The 12,465-nt window shown below is 46.5% G+C and overlaps 1 protein-coding gene across 2 annotated transcripts in view; it reads left to right on the top strand.

Moving 5' to 3' along the window:
- The first annotated feature begins 1,318 nt into the window (after positions 1 to 1,318).
- ZBTB6 (zinc finger and BTB domain containing 6) overlaps positions 1,319 to 12,465 on the top strand; it is a 112,911-nt gene continuing 101,764 nt past the window's right edge. Inside the window, exons 1-2 of one of the 2 annotated variants that reach the window (XR_014152691.1) lie at positions 1,319 to 1,536; positions 6,054 to 10,093. Coding sequence is in view for 1 of the 2 variants with exons in the window: in XM_081847701.1 (XP_081703827.1) it covers positions 6,064 to 7,350 (1,287 nt within the window). In the remaining variant the exon portion in view is untranslated. Of the gene's footprint in view, positions 1,537 to 6,053; positions 10,175 to 12,465 lie in introns of those variants that run through there. The other variant, XM_081847701.1, reaches the window with a different exon arrangement.

Here is a 12,465-nt window from a genome sequence, read left to right as displayed (position 1 = left end):
GTCGTTGAGTCGTGTCCGACTCTGCGTGACCCCCTGGACCAGAGCACGCCAGGCACTCCTGTCTTCCACTGCCTCCCGCAGTTTGGTCAAACTCATGCTGGTAGCTTTGAGAACACTGTCCCACCATCTCGTCCTCTGTCGTCCCCTTCTCCTTGTGCCCTCCATCCTTCCCAACATCAGGGTCCTTTCCAGGGAGTCTTCTCTTCTCATGAGGTGGCCAAGGTACTGGAGCCTCAGTTTCAGGATCTGTCCTTCCAGTGAGCTTCCCAGCTTTTATATTGTGGTATTATTAGTTAAATTGTTGCAAGCCACTCTGAGTATGCTGCTTAGAGATATATATATTTTAATGTTGCGTAGTTTATTAATGACATAGATAAATAAAATAAAGCATGAATCCCACAGTTATACTACTGAACATAAAAAGACCCCTGCTGGGTCAGCCCAAAGAGAACCCACCAAGTCCAGCACCCTGTTCTTAACTGGCTACCCAGATGCTAGTGGGAAGCCTGGAAGGGTCTTCTCCCTGCCCATTGTTCCCACGAAACAACTGTATTTTGAAGCATTGCTGCCTCTGTCCATGGAGGCAGATAGATTAAATGATACAGAACCGAACACATACAATAAAATGATAGTGAATACACTGGCAGCTGTCTGGATACTGGTAAGCATATATTTGGGGTGAGGGGGTGCATTTAAGTTCCACTCACAGAAGGTAAAGAGACCCCTGACCATTAGGTCCAGTCGTGACCAACTCGGGTTGCGGCACTCATCTCGCTTTACTGGCCGAGGGAGCCAGCGTACAGCTTCCGGGTCATGTGGCCAGCATGACTAAGCTGCTTCTGGCAAACCAGAGCAGCGCACGGAAACGCTGTTTACCTTCCTGCCAGAGTGGTACCTATTTATCTACTTGCACTTTGACGTGAGCAGCGCACAGAAACACTGTTTACCTTCCCACCAGAGTGGTACCTATTTATCTACTTGCACTTTGACATGATTTCGAACTGCTAGGTTGGCAGGAGCTGGGACTGAGCAACGGGAGCTCACCCCGTTGCGGGGATTCAAACCGCCAAGCTTCTGATCGGCAAGTCCTAGGCTCTGTGGTTTAACCCACAGCGCCACCCGCGTCCCATATATTCACAGGGGAATGGGATACAAATACATGAAAAGGGATAGAAATTCATAAGAAAATGTGGGAAGGAACTATATTATTGGAAAGAGACTCTGCGCTGCTTGCCAAAAATTACATATCCAGAGCTGCAGTCAGCAGATGTCCTCTGGGATGGTGTGTTTGTGTGTGCCTTTTGTTACCTCTTCCCTCCCTGCTGGTTGAAAAAGTTGCAGGAGCAGCCAATCAGGAACAAGGTGCATGCATTTTGGGAGGCTGTGGGTCTGCTGATGTTTTTCCGGGTTAGAGTGAGAGAAGAGGTGATGCTCCGAGGGACTGCCGGAAGTTTATTCCTTCGCCTGAGCCATCTGCACCCTTGCCTGGGAAGCATTCAGTCTGGACCTCTTCAACACCCCTGACTGCAGCAACCGGTGAGCAAGGAGCAGGGAATTGGGGGTGTTGCATGTGGGGGAGGGGAGGTGGCAGAGAGTGCAAGGCAGCCTCAGCTGACAGGTCCCAGGGCTTTAAAGGGATGCCTGGAAGGAAGCAGGGAGCTGTCCCACCTGAAGGAGTTCCTGGAATAAGCTTGCATCTCCATCGTTGAAGGAAATGTTGGCCTGGCCACTCTCAGGCAGGAGGCAGAGAGCAGGGCTGTTGTGCAGAAGAGGGAATTTTTAAAGGGTTGCTGATGCTGTTTTGATTTCTTTTGTTTTCCTCTTCCCCATCCTGGCAAAATAAGCTGCACCTGCTGAAGCACGTATAATGATGAGGATGATGATAACGATGATTTATTATTTATACCCTGCCCATCTGGCTGGGCTTCCCCAGCCACTCTGGGCAGCTTCCAACCAAATATTAAAATACAGTAATACATCAAACATTAAAAGCGTCCCTAAATATTGCTGCACCGTTGCTAAGCCAGTGGTTCCCAAACCCATTTGGTTCTCCACCACCCCTTGTTCCGTGAACTCGCCCCCACTGCCCCCTACCCAACCCTATGGGAAGCTATTTGCATGACCCACTAAGGAAGTTCGTCGCACAGCAAAGTTCAAAACAGTCACAATGAATTGTGCATTTATTGGAATGTCAACTAAAACTATGTAGTTTAATTAAATAGACAAAATTGATGAACTTGGTCCAGTTATACCAGCCCTTCAAAGTCTGATAGTCATTTACACCTCCAAAGACCAGCACTTGGGATGGATCAGTTCGGGGGGGGGCCCCACAAAGGGGAGGAACCTGGAGTGATGAAAAGCATCAGAGGACTCCATCTCTATTGGCTGATATTCCTATTTTCTTGAATGTTTTAAATATATAATGCAGGGCCAAGTTCAATGTATACTAATATACTGCTAGTATATAATGCCCTTAACAGTTTGGGACTAGTTTACCTGTGAGATCACTTTAATAATAATAATAATAATAATAATAATAATAATAATAATAATAATTTTTATTTATACCCCACCCTCCCCAACCAAGGTCGGGCTCAGGGCTGCTAACAACCAATAGTAAAAACAAGTTGAATGAATACAACTTAAAAACAAGATTAAAATACAACATTAAAACATTAAAATGCAGCCTCATCACAGGAGGAGAAAGGAAAAATGAAAGAGGGGGAGGGAATCCAATTGACTCCAAGCCAAAGGCCAGGCGGAACAACTCTGTCTTACAGGCCCTGTGGAAAGAAATCAGATCCCGCAGGGCCCTGGTCTCATGAGGCAGAGCGTTCCACCAGGCTGGGGTCAGTGTTGAAAAGGCCCTGGCTCTGGTTGAAGCTAATCTGACTTCCTTAGGGCCTGGGACCACTAGGGTGTTGCTATTTATGGACCTTAAGGTCCTCTGTGGGGCAGACCGGGGAGGCGGTCCTGTAGGTACGAGGGATATATATCTTAGATATATATTACGCTATACATCCGCACCAATGCTTAAATCTGCAGAACTGGTGCTGTTAAAAGTGCAATACTGTACATTACCCATTCCAGATTTGAAATCTTTTAGTGTGGCAGCACCTACACTCTGGAACTGCTGAGTTTGTCTTTCGACGAGACTAAATGTATAAATGTCTAAAAGAGCTGTTTCACAGTTTTCCCTTATGTCTTATTCCTTTGTCCTCTTTGTAAAGTGCATTGAGGGTTTTCTGTTCTTTTCTTTACAATCAAGAGACATGTAGCCAAAACCACTAGAATTTTGCAATTTTGCAAAGTACTCTTTTGTGCATTCTTCTGCAAGAGATAGTTGTGACTATCCCTCTGGAAACAGTTGCAGAAGAAGCAGGCAAAAGGTTTAGCCTTATTTGCAGTGGGCAATCCATGCGTCTCACAGATTTTTCATGTATCTGATGAAGTGGACTGTAGTCTACGAAAGCTTATGAATGCATTAGTCTCTAGGGTGCCACAGGACTGCTTGTCATTTAATAAAATAAGAAGAGCCCCAATTGGGTTCTGTCAAGTTCTGTGTCCTATTTCCTGAGCCCACAGCAGGGCATGAACACAGCAGCCCTCTCCTGCTCTTGACCACCCTCAGTGACTGGTATCCCAGGGCACATTGCCTCTGATCCTAAAGGCAGTGCATAGCCATCATGACTAGTAAAAAAAAAAGAAAGGTAAAGGACCCCTGGACAGTTAAGTTCAGTCAAAGGCGACTACGTGGTGCGGCGTTCATTTTGCTTCAGGCCAAGGGAGCAGGCGTTTGTCCACAGACAGCTTTCTAGGTCATGTGGCCAGCAGGACTAAACTGCTTCTGGTGTAATGGGACACCGTGGCGGAAGCCAGAGTGCACGGAAACGCCGTTTACCTTCCCACCGCAGCAGTACCTATTTATCTACTTGCACTGGTATGCTTTCAAACTGGTAGCTCACCCCATCGTGCGAATTTGAACCGCCGACCTTCTGATCGGCAAGCCCAAGAGGCTTAGTGGTTTAGAGCACAGTGCCACTCGTGTCCCACATCATGACTAGTAGCCAATGAGAGCCTACCCCCCTTTTTTTTTTGCTTGAAGGCTGTATCCACCGTTGGCCAACCCTCTTGAGACCTTATGCCAGCGGTGGGTGTGTACACTCTACACTGTCTCTCTCTCTCTCTCTCTCTCTCTCTCTCTCTCTCTCTCTCTCTCTCTCACACACACACACACACACACCTCCTCTTTCCACTACCAGCACTGTTTCTACTGTATTTATCTTTTTGCTGCCACTCCCAAAACTGGCAAGTTTTTGCTGCTAGAAATGTTCTCTTGGAGGCCTTACTAAGCCCCTGGGATGAGAGTCAGCCGCCACTTTTTTAAAGCCTTCTAAATACTATTAGAATTAATTAACCACATTCTAAACTACTGTTCCAAAGAGCTTTACACACACACAAATTTAAAACAGTCAAAAACACAAAAGCAGCAAATACATTTAAAACAAGACTAAAACCCTACCAGCCTTTCTCAACCTGTGGGTCCCCAGATGTTGTTGAACTACAACTCCCATCACCCCTAGCTAGCAAGGCCGGAGCTCAGGGATGATGGGAGTTGTAGTCCAACAACATGTGGGGACCCACAGGTTGAGAACCGCTGCAACCGGTGGGCACTTGGGATAAGGACCCATTTATCCAGCCACTAAAGCATATCTGAATAAAGATGTCCTTGACTGTTTATGGAATGGGCACATAGTGGGTTATTGATTGTATCTCAACAGGAATACGCTTCCACAGGACAGGGGAAGCCGCGCTAAAAGCCCTGCTCCAAATTCCTATGGAGTCAGCTTCTGAGGTCTTCAGACCTTACTTCGGACCTCTGCTCTCCTGCAAGCTGCAGTGATATAGTGGGTGGATAGAGGGACAGGGTTGTCTCTCAAGGAACCTGGTCCTGAGCTGCATAGGAACTTATATGTTAGTACCAACACCTTGAACTTGGCCCAATAGCAAACAAGTGGCTGCCAGCACATCTAAAGGTAAAGGTAAAGTGACTCCTGACCATTAGGTCCAGTCGTGGCCGACTCTGGGGTTGTGGCGCTCATCTCGCTTTATTGGCTGAGGGAGCCGGCATACAGCTTCTGGGTCATGTGGCCAGTATGACTAAGCCACTTCTGGTGAACCAGAGCAGCGCACGGAAACGCCGTTTACCTTCCCGCCGGAGTGGTACCTATTTATCTACTTGCACTTTGACGTGCTTTCGAACTGCTAGGTTGGCAGGAGCAGGGACTGAGCAATGGGAGCTCACCCTGTCGCGGGGATTCGAACCGCCGACCTTCTGATCAGCAAGTCCTAGGCTCTGTGGTTTAACCCACAGCACCACCCGCATCCTTCGCCAGCACATCTAGCAGCAGGAAATTCAATAATTTTAACTCTGCATTGTGTGAAGATGTTGCTTGTTTTGTTTGTCATGAATCTTTCACCCTTCAGCTTCCTGGCAGGATTCCACTATGAGGCAGAGTGAGGCAGCTGCCTCAGGTCACAAATATTGTAGGACCCACTAAACTAGGCCATTGTCATCGGGGTGCAGTGGAGGATATTCAAATAAGCGTCTCCACCACCATCGTTCTGCCCGGACACTGAGGTCCAGCGCCGAGGGCCTTCTGGCGGTTCCCTCATTGTAAGAAGCCAAGTTACAGGGAACCAGGCAGAGGGCCTTCTCGGTAGTGGCGCCTCCCTGTGGAACACCCTCCCACCAGATGTCAAAGAGAAAAACAACTACCAGACTTTTAGAAGACATCTGAAGGCAGCCCTGTTTAGGGAAGCTTTTAATGTTTGATGTATTACGGTATTTTAATATTTTGCTGGAAGCCGCCCAGAGTGGCTGGGGAAGACCAGCCAGATGGGCAGGGTATAAATAAATTGTTGTTGTTGTTGTTGTTGTTGTTGTTGTTGTTGTTGTTGTTGTTGTTGTTGTTGTTAACAACCTGCTGAGCTTTGCATGCAATGCATCTTTCTTTTTTCTTTTGTTTCCCCCACCCCACTTCCCCAAACAGAATCACCACTATGGCGGCCGACTCGGATGTGCTGCACTTCCAGTTTGAGCAGCAGGGGGGCGCCATGCTGCAGAAGATGAACCTGCTGAGACAGCAGAACCTATTTTGCGATGTCTCCATCTACATCAACGACACTGAGTTCCAAGGGCACAAAGTCATCTTCGCCGCTTGCTCCACGTTCATGCGGGACCAGTTCCTGCTCACCCAGTCCAAGCAGGTGCGAATCACCATCTTGCAGAGTGCCGAGGTGGGCCGGAAGCTGCTCCTCTCCTGCTACACAGGGGCTCTGGAGGTGAAGAAGAAGGAGCTTCTCAAGTACCTAACGGCTGCAAGTTACCTGCAGATGGTGCACATTGTGGAAAAGTGCACAGAGGCACTGTCCAGGTACCTGGAGATTGACGCGGTCGTGGAGGGCAGCCGGGGCAGCCCTGAGAAGTGCCACTCCTCCGAGACAGAACTGGAATGCAGCAGTGGCTGCTCTGATAAAGACTGTGAAATCATTGAGATTTCTGAAGACAGCCCTGTGAATTCAGAGGATCATATAAAACTGGAAAGGGGGGACCTTCAGCAGCCACCCATGCAGAGCTTGCTATCAGAAACAAAGAACGTTAAAAGCCCTGAGATATCAACTGTCAAGATAGGGTATAAGAACAACGAAATCTGCATTATCCGAATGGATTCCATCAGCGCTCCTAATGTGGAAGGTGAGCAGTTTCCACAGCCGTGCACCTCCTCCAAATCAAACTTGTACTTCCCCGAGACTCAGCACTCTTTGATCAATTCAACGGTGGAGAGCAGGGTCACAGAAGTGCCCAGGGATCAGTTCCAAGACTTTGGCGGGGAGAATCCGGAAGGAGCCAACAGAACGGCCACAGGCGGGTTCCAGAGCCCAGGGGACTCTGCTTACTCATGGCGGCACCAGTGCCCCAAGTGCCCCAGGGGATTTCTCCACCTGGAGAACTACCTCCGCCACCTGAAGATGCACAAGCTGTTCCTGTGCCTGCAGTGCGGGAAGACATTCACGCAGAAGAAGAACCTGAACAGGCACATCCGTGGGCACATGGGCATCCGTCCCTTCCAGTGCATGGTCTGCTTGAAGACGTTTACAGCCAAAAGCACCCTCCAGGACCACCTGAACATCCACAGCGGGGACCGGCCCTACAAGTGCCACTGCTGTGACATGGACTTCAAGCACAAGTCTGCCCTCAAGAAGCACCTGACGTCTGTACACGGGAGGAACAGCATGGACAAAGCCACCTTTGACTCCATTACGGAAGTCAGAATAGACTACGACTAGTGGGAGGGAGAGAGGGTTTGTAGAGCAGGTTTGGGAAACCCCCAGCCCACCAGGTGAGGGGTTTTCCACATCACCCTGCGAGGCTGTTTCCCACAGACCACGCCCACTTGCCCATCTGCCGAAGTCACTGGTTGACGTCAGTGGATGGGTGGGAGCGCCTGGTACAATTCTGCTAGGTGCTGCTTTGCAAAGTAGACCCCAAATGTTGACAAAAGTGGGACCACCCAACCATCTGTCAGCAGCCATCAAAATGCACAGTTGGCCCGTGAAGCGGGGGGAGGTAAAGATCTGGCCCACTGAGCCAAAGGAGTTCTCCATCTCTATAATAATAATTATTTATTATTTATACCCTGCCCATCTGGCTGGGCTTCCCCAGCCACTCTGGGCGGCTTCCAAAAAAATAGATTAAAATACTGTAATACTGCATCTCTAGTGTGCAGTAAGGTCAGCTCCTTTGCAAGTATAGAGGTCAACCTCTCTTTTGGATCTCAACCCTGCAAGATGGGTGTTTAGATGTAGCACAACATTTCCGCTGGTGATGTTCATGGAGGCTTGTTGGAGAATCAGTTGCCCATCCGAGATGAGAACATCCTGTACACAAACAGGAAATGGAACAAAATTCATCTCCCCCCCCCCAATCCCTTTCCGGGGGTGGGGGGTGAGTTGTCAACAGATGAACAGATTTGTGGGGTGACGGAAAAAAACTTTAGGGGACTTATTTTACTTTTGCACAGCACTTAGTTTTTTAGGTTGCTGCTGGTGGTTATGATATTATTATTATTATTAATTACTATTGCTATTATTATTATTATTACTACTAGTAGTACTTTTTGCAAGACGACTTGAGCCTAAACTTGAGCCTAAAGAAAAATTAAGTCTTGGACCGCTGGTGTTTCAGTGGAGGGAACTGTGAATTAAATATTTAATGGGTTGTTACTGATTTCTCTCATGGCGAGAAAACTGTGCAGCTGCAACAAATGCTGTTGGATTTTGTGTTTGCATGGAGCAGAAACACCACTTTCACGCTTTATCTCTTGTTGTTTCTTAAAAGAAGGTTACAGCTTAATGTTTGCCTTAGAAGCTAGAACTTTTAACTGGGGGAGGCCAGTGGCAGTCAGGAGGACCAATCAGATGCCCAAGGCTTCAGAGTGTGATTGTAACCAGATCAGTTTCAGCTGAAGATTTTGCTCTGCTCCTTCTGGCAGAAACATGTGGACTGGTTTGGTGTGTGTTGGTGCCGGCATGTTCCGCTCAGTGAACAGGTTAGGTTATCTCTATATGATATATTCATTTTCTTGTGGATTTCCTAAGTGCTGTTTAATTCTTAGATGAAATCTGGTATTTAAGGATGGTGGTGAAAAAGACCAGAAATTTATGGCAGTGTTGTTTCTTTAGACCATTTGTTACTCTGGCTTACCTTTGTATGTTGTGTCATAAAAAAGAAGGTATCTACAGCTTAAGTTCCCTCTCTTCCCCCTAGACCTGGTGGGCTATCGCATGTTGGGAGCACCTGGTGTTTGCAGCCAGTGAGGATGTTGTTAAATGGTGATTCTGGGTGTGGAGGGAAACACATACACCCCCCCAATTTTAGGGGAAGCACAGTGGGCTACATTAGGGGTACATCACCTGACTTGCATGCAGAAGGTCCCAGGTTCTATTCCCAATGGCATCTCCAGGGAGAGCTGAGAGACACTTCCTGCCTGAAATCCTTTACAGCTGCTGCCAGTCAGTGTAGACAGTATTGAGATGGATGAACCCATGGCCTGACTTCCTATTACAAAATTTTTGCCCTCCTCACAGAGTGCTTGAGTGTGCTGCAAAACATAGTGCTGGTGGGACCCAAGTCACCCACAATCTTAATTTTATGAGAGGCAGCTTGGTGTGAGAGGTCTGGGCACTGAGTCTTTTCAGTACAGTACAGTTGCCAGGAAGCCATGGATCCGTGTGTGTTTTTTTTGGTGCAGGATGTGCCCATGGACACGACGTGTGATTTGATTGTTAGTTTGGGGTGGCCTAATGCCAGAACTCACAGGATCCATGAGGATGCGTGCTTCAAAACCATGTTTTTCGCCCACAGTGTTGCCAGGAAGCTGTGGATCCGTGTTTATTGTGTGTGCAGGCTGTGCCTATGGCCATGATGTGTGATTCGACAGTGAGTTAGAGGTGGGCCAATGCAAAAACCCTGAGGATCCATGGTTTGAAACCACGTTTTTGCGCTATGGTACATTATCTAACAATGCCCCAAGTTTCCAGCCATCCTGGTTCTATTTTGAGGCAGGTTTTGCTTTTGTATGGTGCATAGCTTTGCTGTGGGGTCCTCGATGCTTTATCCAACAGGAATCTGATGCAATGGCTGCTGTTACTGTTCAAGTTGGATGATGGATGTTCTTGCAGAGGCACTGGCCTTGATCATGTCGTGTAGCACCTTGCCGATTTTGGCATTATTAAGTGCCACGTCCTTTCCCCCCTGTTGTTGTAAAAGTTTGCCACCACCTTTGGTTCTAGTCGGCTCCATCTATCCTGACAAAATATAGTATACACACAGTTTATATAGTAACAGAGGCTGTGTACACATTACCAGCTTATAACATATACAAGTTGTTATTTTTTCTCAATTTGGGTTGAAGCTGGTTTGTGGGGAAATGCATCAAAACACAGCACTTTGTAAGAAATAGAAGGATGCACTGCTTCCCAAACCAGCAGTAGGAGCACACTGGAAATGCAAAATAAAATGTGTGTAAAGGTAAAGGGACCCCCTGACCATTAGGTCCAGTCGTGACCGACTCTGGGGTTGCGGCGCTCATCTCGCTTTATTGGCCGAGGGAGCCGTCGAACTGCTAGGTTGGCAGGAGCAGGGACCAAGCACATGGGGATTCTAACCACCAAAACTTCTGATCAGCACGCCCTGGGCTCTGTGATTTAACCCACAGCGCCACCTGCATCCCATAATGTGTGTTCACAGCCTTAAACTGACCTAGGCTTTCTGTGTTATATGATCTGCTGGTTTTGGCTTTTTGTAAATTTGGATGTCAATTTTTTGGTATGCTAATAATAAGCTACAAGCTCTAGCTTAACAGAAAAGTCTGTATTTGAGTGGTGTCCTACTGCCTGTTTAAAGGCTTATCTTCCTCTCTCCAGCCCATTGTAAAAGACTTGTGTTAAGTGCTAATTTTTACAAGTTGTCACTCATTGCCTGCTTTGTCTTCAGGGCATAATTATGGGAATGGCAGCTTTGATATCCTGTTTTCTTGGCTGACTTGCCAGCTGACTTGCATTTCCAATCCCCCTCCAAATGACTTGTAGTGAAAATAAAGTTTTCCCACAGCTGAAGGACATATTTCTGATGTTCTCGAATGAACTGAAAGGACTGCAAACCATGCTGAACTCTTCTGGAACACATAGTTTTGTACAGAGAAGAGAGGCCTTTTTGCACTAACCAAACCAGTTTCCTTAAGTAGTTAGAAGTTCCTTGATGTTGCTTTTTTAAGTTGTGCCTCCTGATCTATAAGCTTCAAATTTCAATAAATATTGACCTTTCAACCCACCAATTTCTTAAGAAAAAAAGACTTGGGAGTTTACAGCTGAAACCCTAAATGCACTTGCTAAGAAGCAAATCCCAGTTTGACTTACATATGAAGAATCGCCATGAGTGTTGTGTTAAAATTTTGCTTCTTATAAATGTATGAGCACCATAAATTAATTTTCAACAGCACTTAGTGAACAGTTATGCTCCTTTTAATTATATTTTTTCTTACTATTCACATAATGCTGTATCCAAATCCATTCAGGTCTCTAAGAAGACAATTAAAAAAAAAACCATAGTACAGTTATACCTCGGGTTGAATGTGCTTCAGGTTGAGCGCTTTCGGGTTGCCGCAAAGCGCATTACTTCCAGGTTTCACCGCTCGCGCATGCGCAGACACTCAAAATGACATCACACACATGCGCGGAAGCAGCAAAATGCGACCCGCAGACGCACCGTCACATCTTATGTTCCTTTCAGGATACGAACGGGGCTCTGGAACTGATCCTGTTCACATCCCAAGGTCCCACTGTATTTCAGATATAGGCTGGTGCCTCCAGACCATTACAGGCTCATATAAGTTCAGCACAAACAGTTGGGCCTGGTGAGCATTTAAGGTCCCCAAACCTAATCTGCGAGTTGCCATCTGATTGGATTTTATTCTGATCCTGATCTGATTTTAGGATATATTTTAAACTGATTGTCTGTTTTTATATTAATGTCGTCGTCATCATCATTATCAAACCTTTTGTTGGCATCACATACAAACATCCAAAACAAATAAATACAGACTTACCACTTCCCCAGTGGCACAAAATATTTGCTAAAAGAAAGGAGGCAGAGCAGTCTATCGTCACATCTCTTGGTCTCCAGGGAGATCAGACATCTGCAGTATATTTCGATGACAAAAAACCAAATAGAGATATTTAGCCACTAGCTTGGTGAGCTCCTAATCATTCCCCAATAATAGAAAATGTATGACCTCTGACTCTGGTTTCCATTTGGGGATAGAGAGTTGATCTAGAAATTGCTGACGGAGATCAGCATATAGTTTTCAGTTGAGAACCAGATGTGTAAGGGTTTCCACCAGGTGGTCTTCACGTGGGCAAGTTCTTTCTCCTTCCACCCTGCCTGAGAACCTCCTCAAAGGAGGTTTTATTAGTTTTATCAGCATTTTATTAGCTTTTACTAGTATTCTAGTATTTTATCGCTTGGTATCTTTTTCTTAATTATTTTAATCACAAAGTTCAAGCTAAAAGTTTTAGGCAACATCCCAGAGAAAGCCTTAATTAGCTCCAGCTCGACTCAGTCTACCAACTACTTATCAGCAGGAGAGGAGATCAAACACCCTTAATCCTGGAAGGATTCCGAGTTTCCTGATTTACAGCTGAAAGTAGCAGCAGCTGCATCTGTGTGAAAGTGTCTAAGAAAAAGAAGCCATTGACTTCATCTACACAAGTGAGCCCATAGCAGAAGCGCAAGCAGAGTTAACTGGATGATTTTGTAAGAGCCCAGAATCCAGCACCTACCACATCAAACAGAGTTCATTCCTAGATAGGTGGGGACGCTTTAATGGGTGGAGACCACCCAGG

The sequence above is a fragment of the Podarcis erhardii genome (assembly GCF_964252035.2).
Source record: "Podarcis erhardii genome assembly, chromosome: Z".
In the NCBI taxonomy this organism is placed as follows: domain Eukaryota; kingdom Metazoa; phylum Chordata; class Lepidosauria; order Squamata; family Lacertidae; genus Podarcis; species Podarcis erhardii.
Note: the sequence above shows the minus strand (reverse complement) of the source record. Positions and strands in the feature narration are given on the sequence as shown.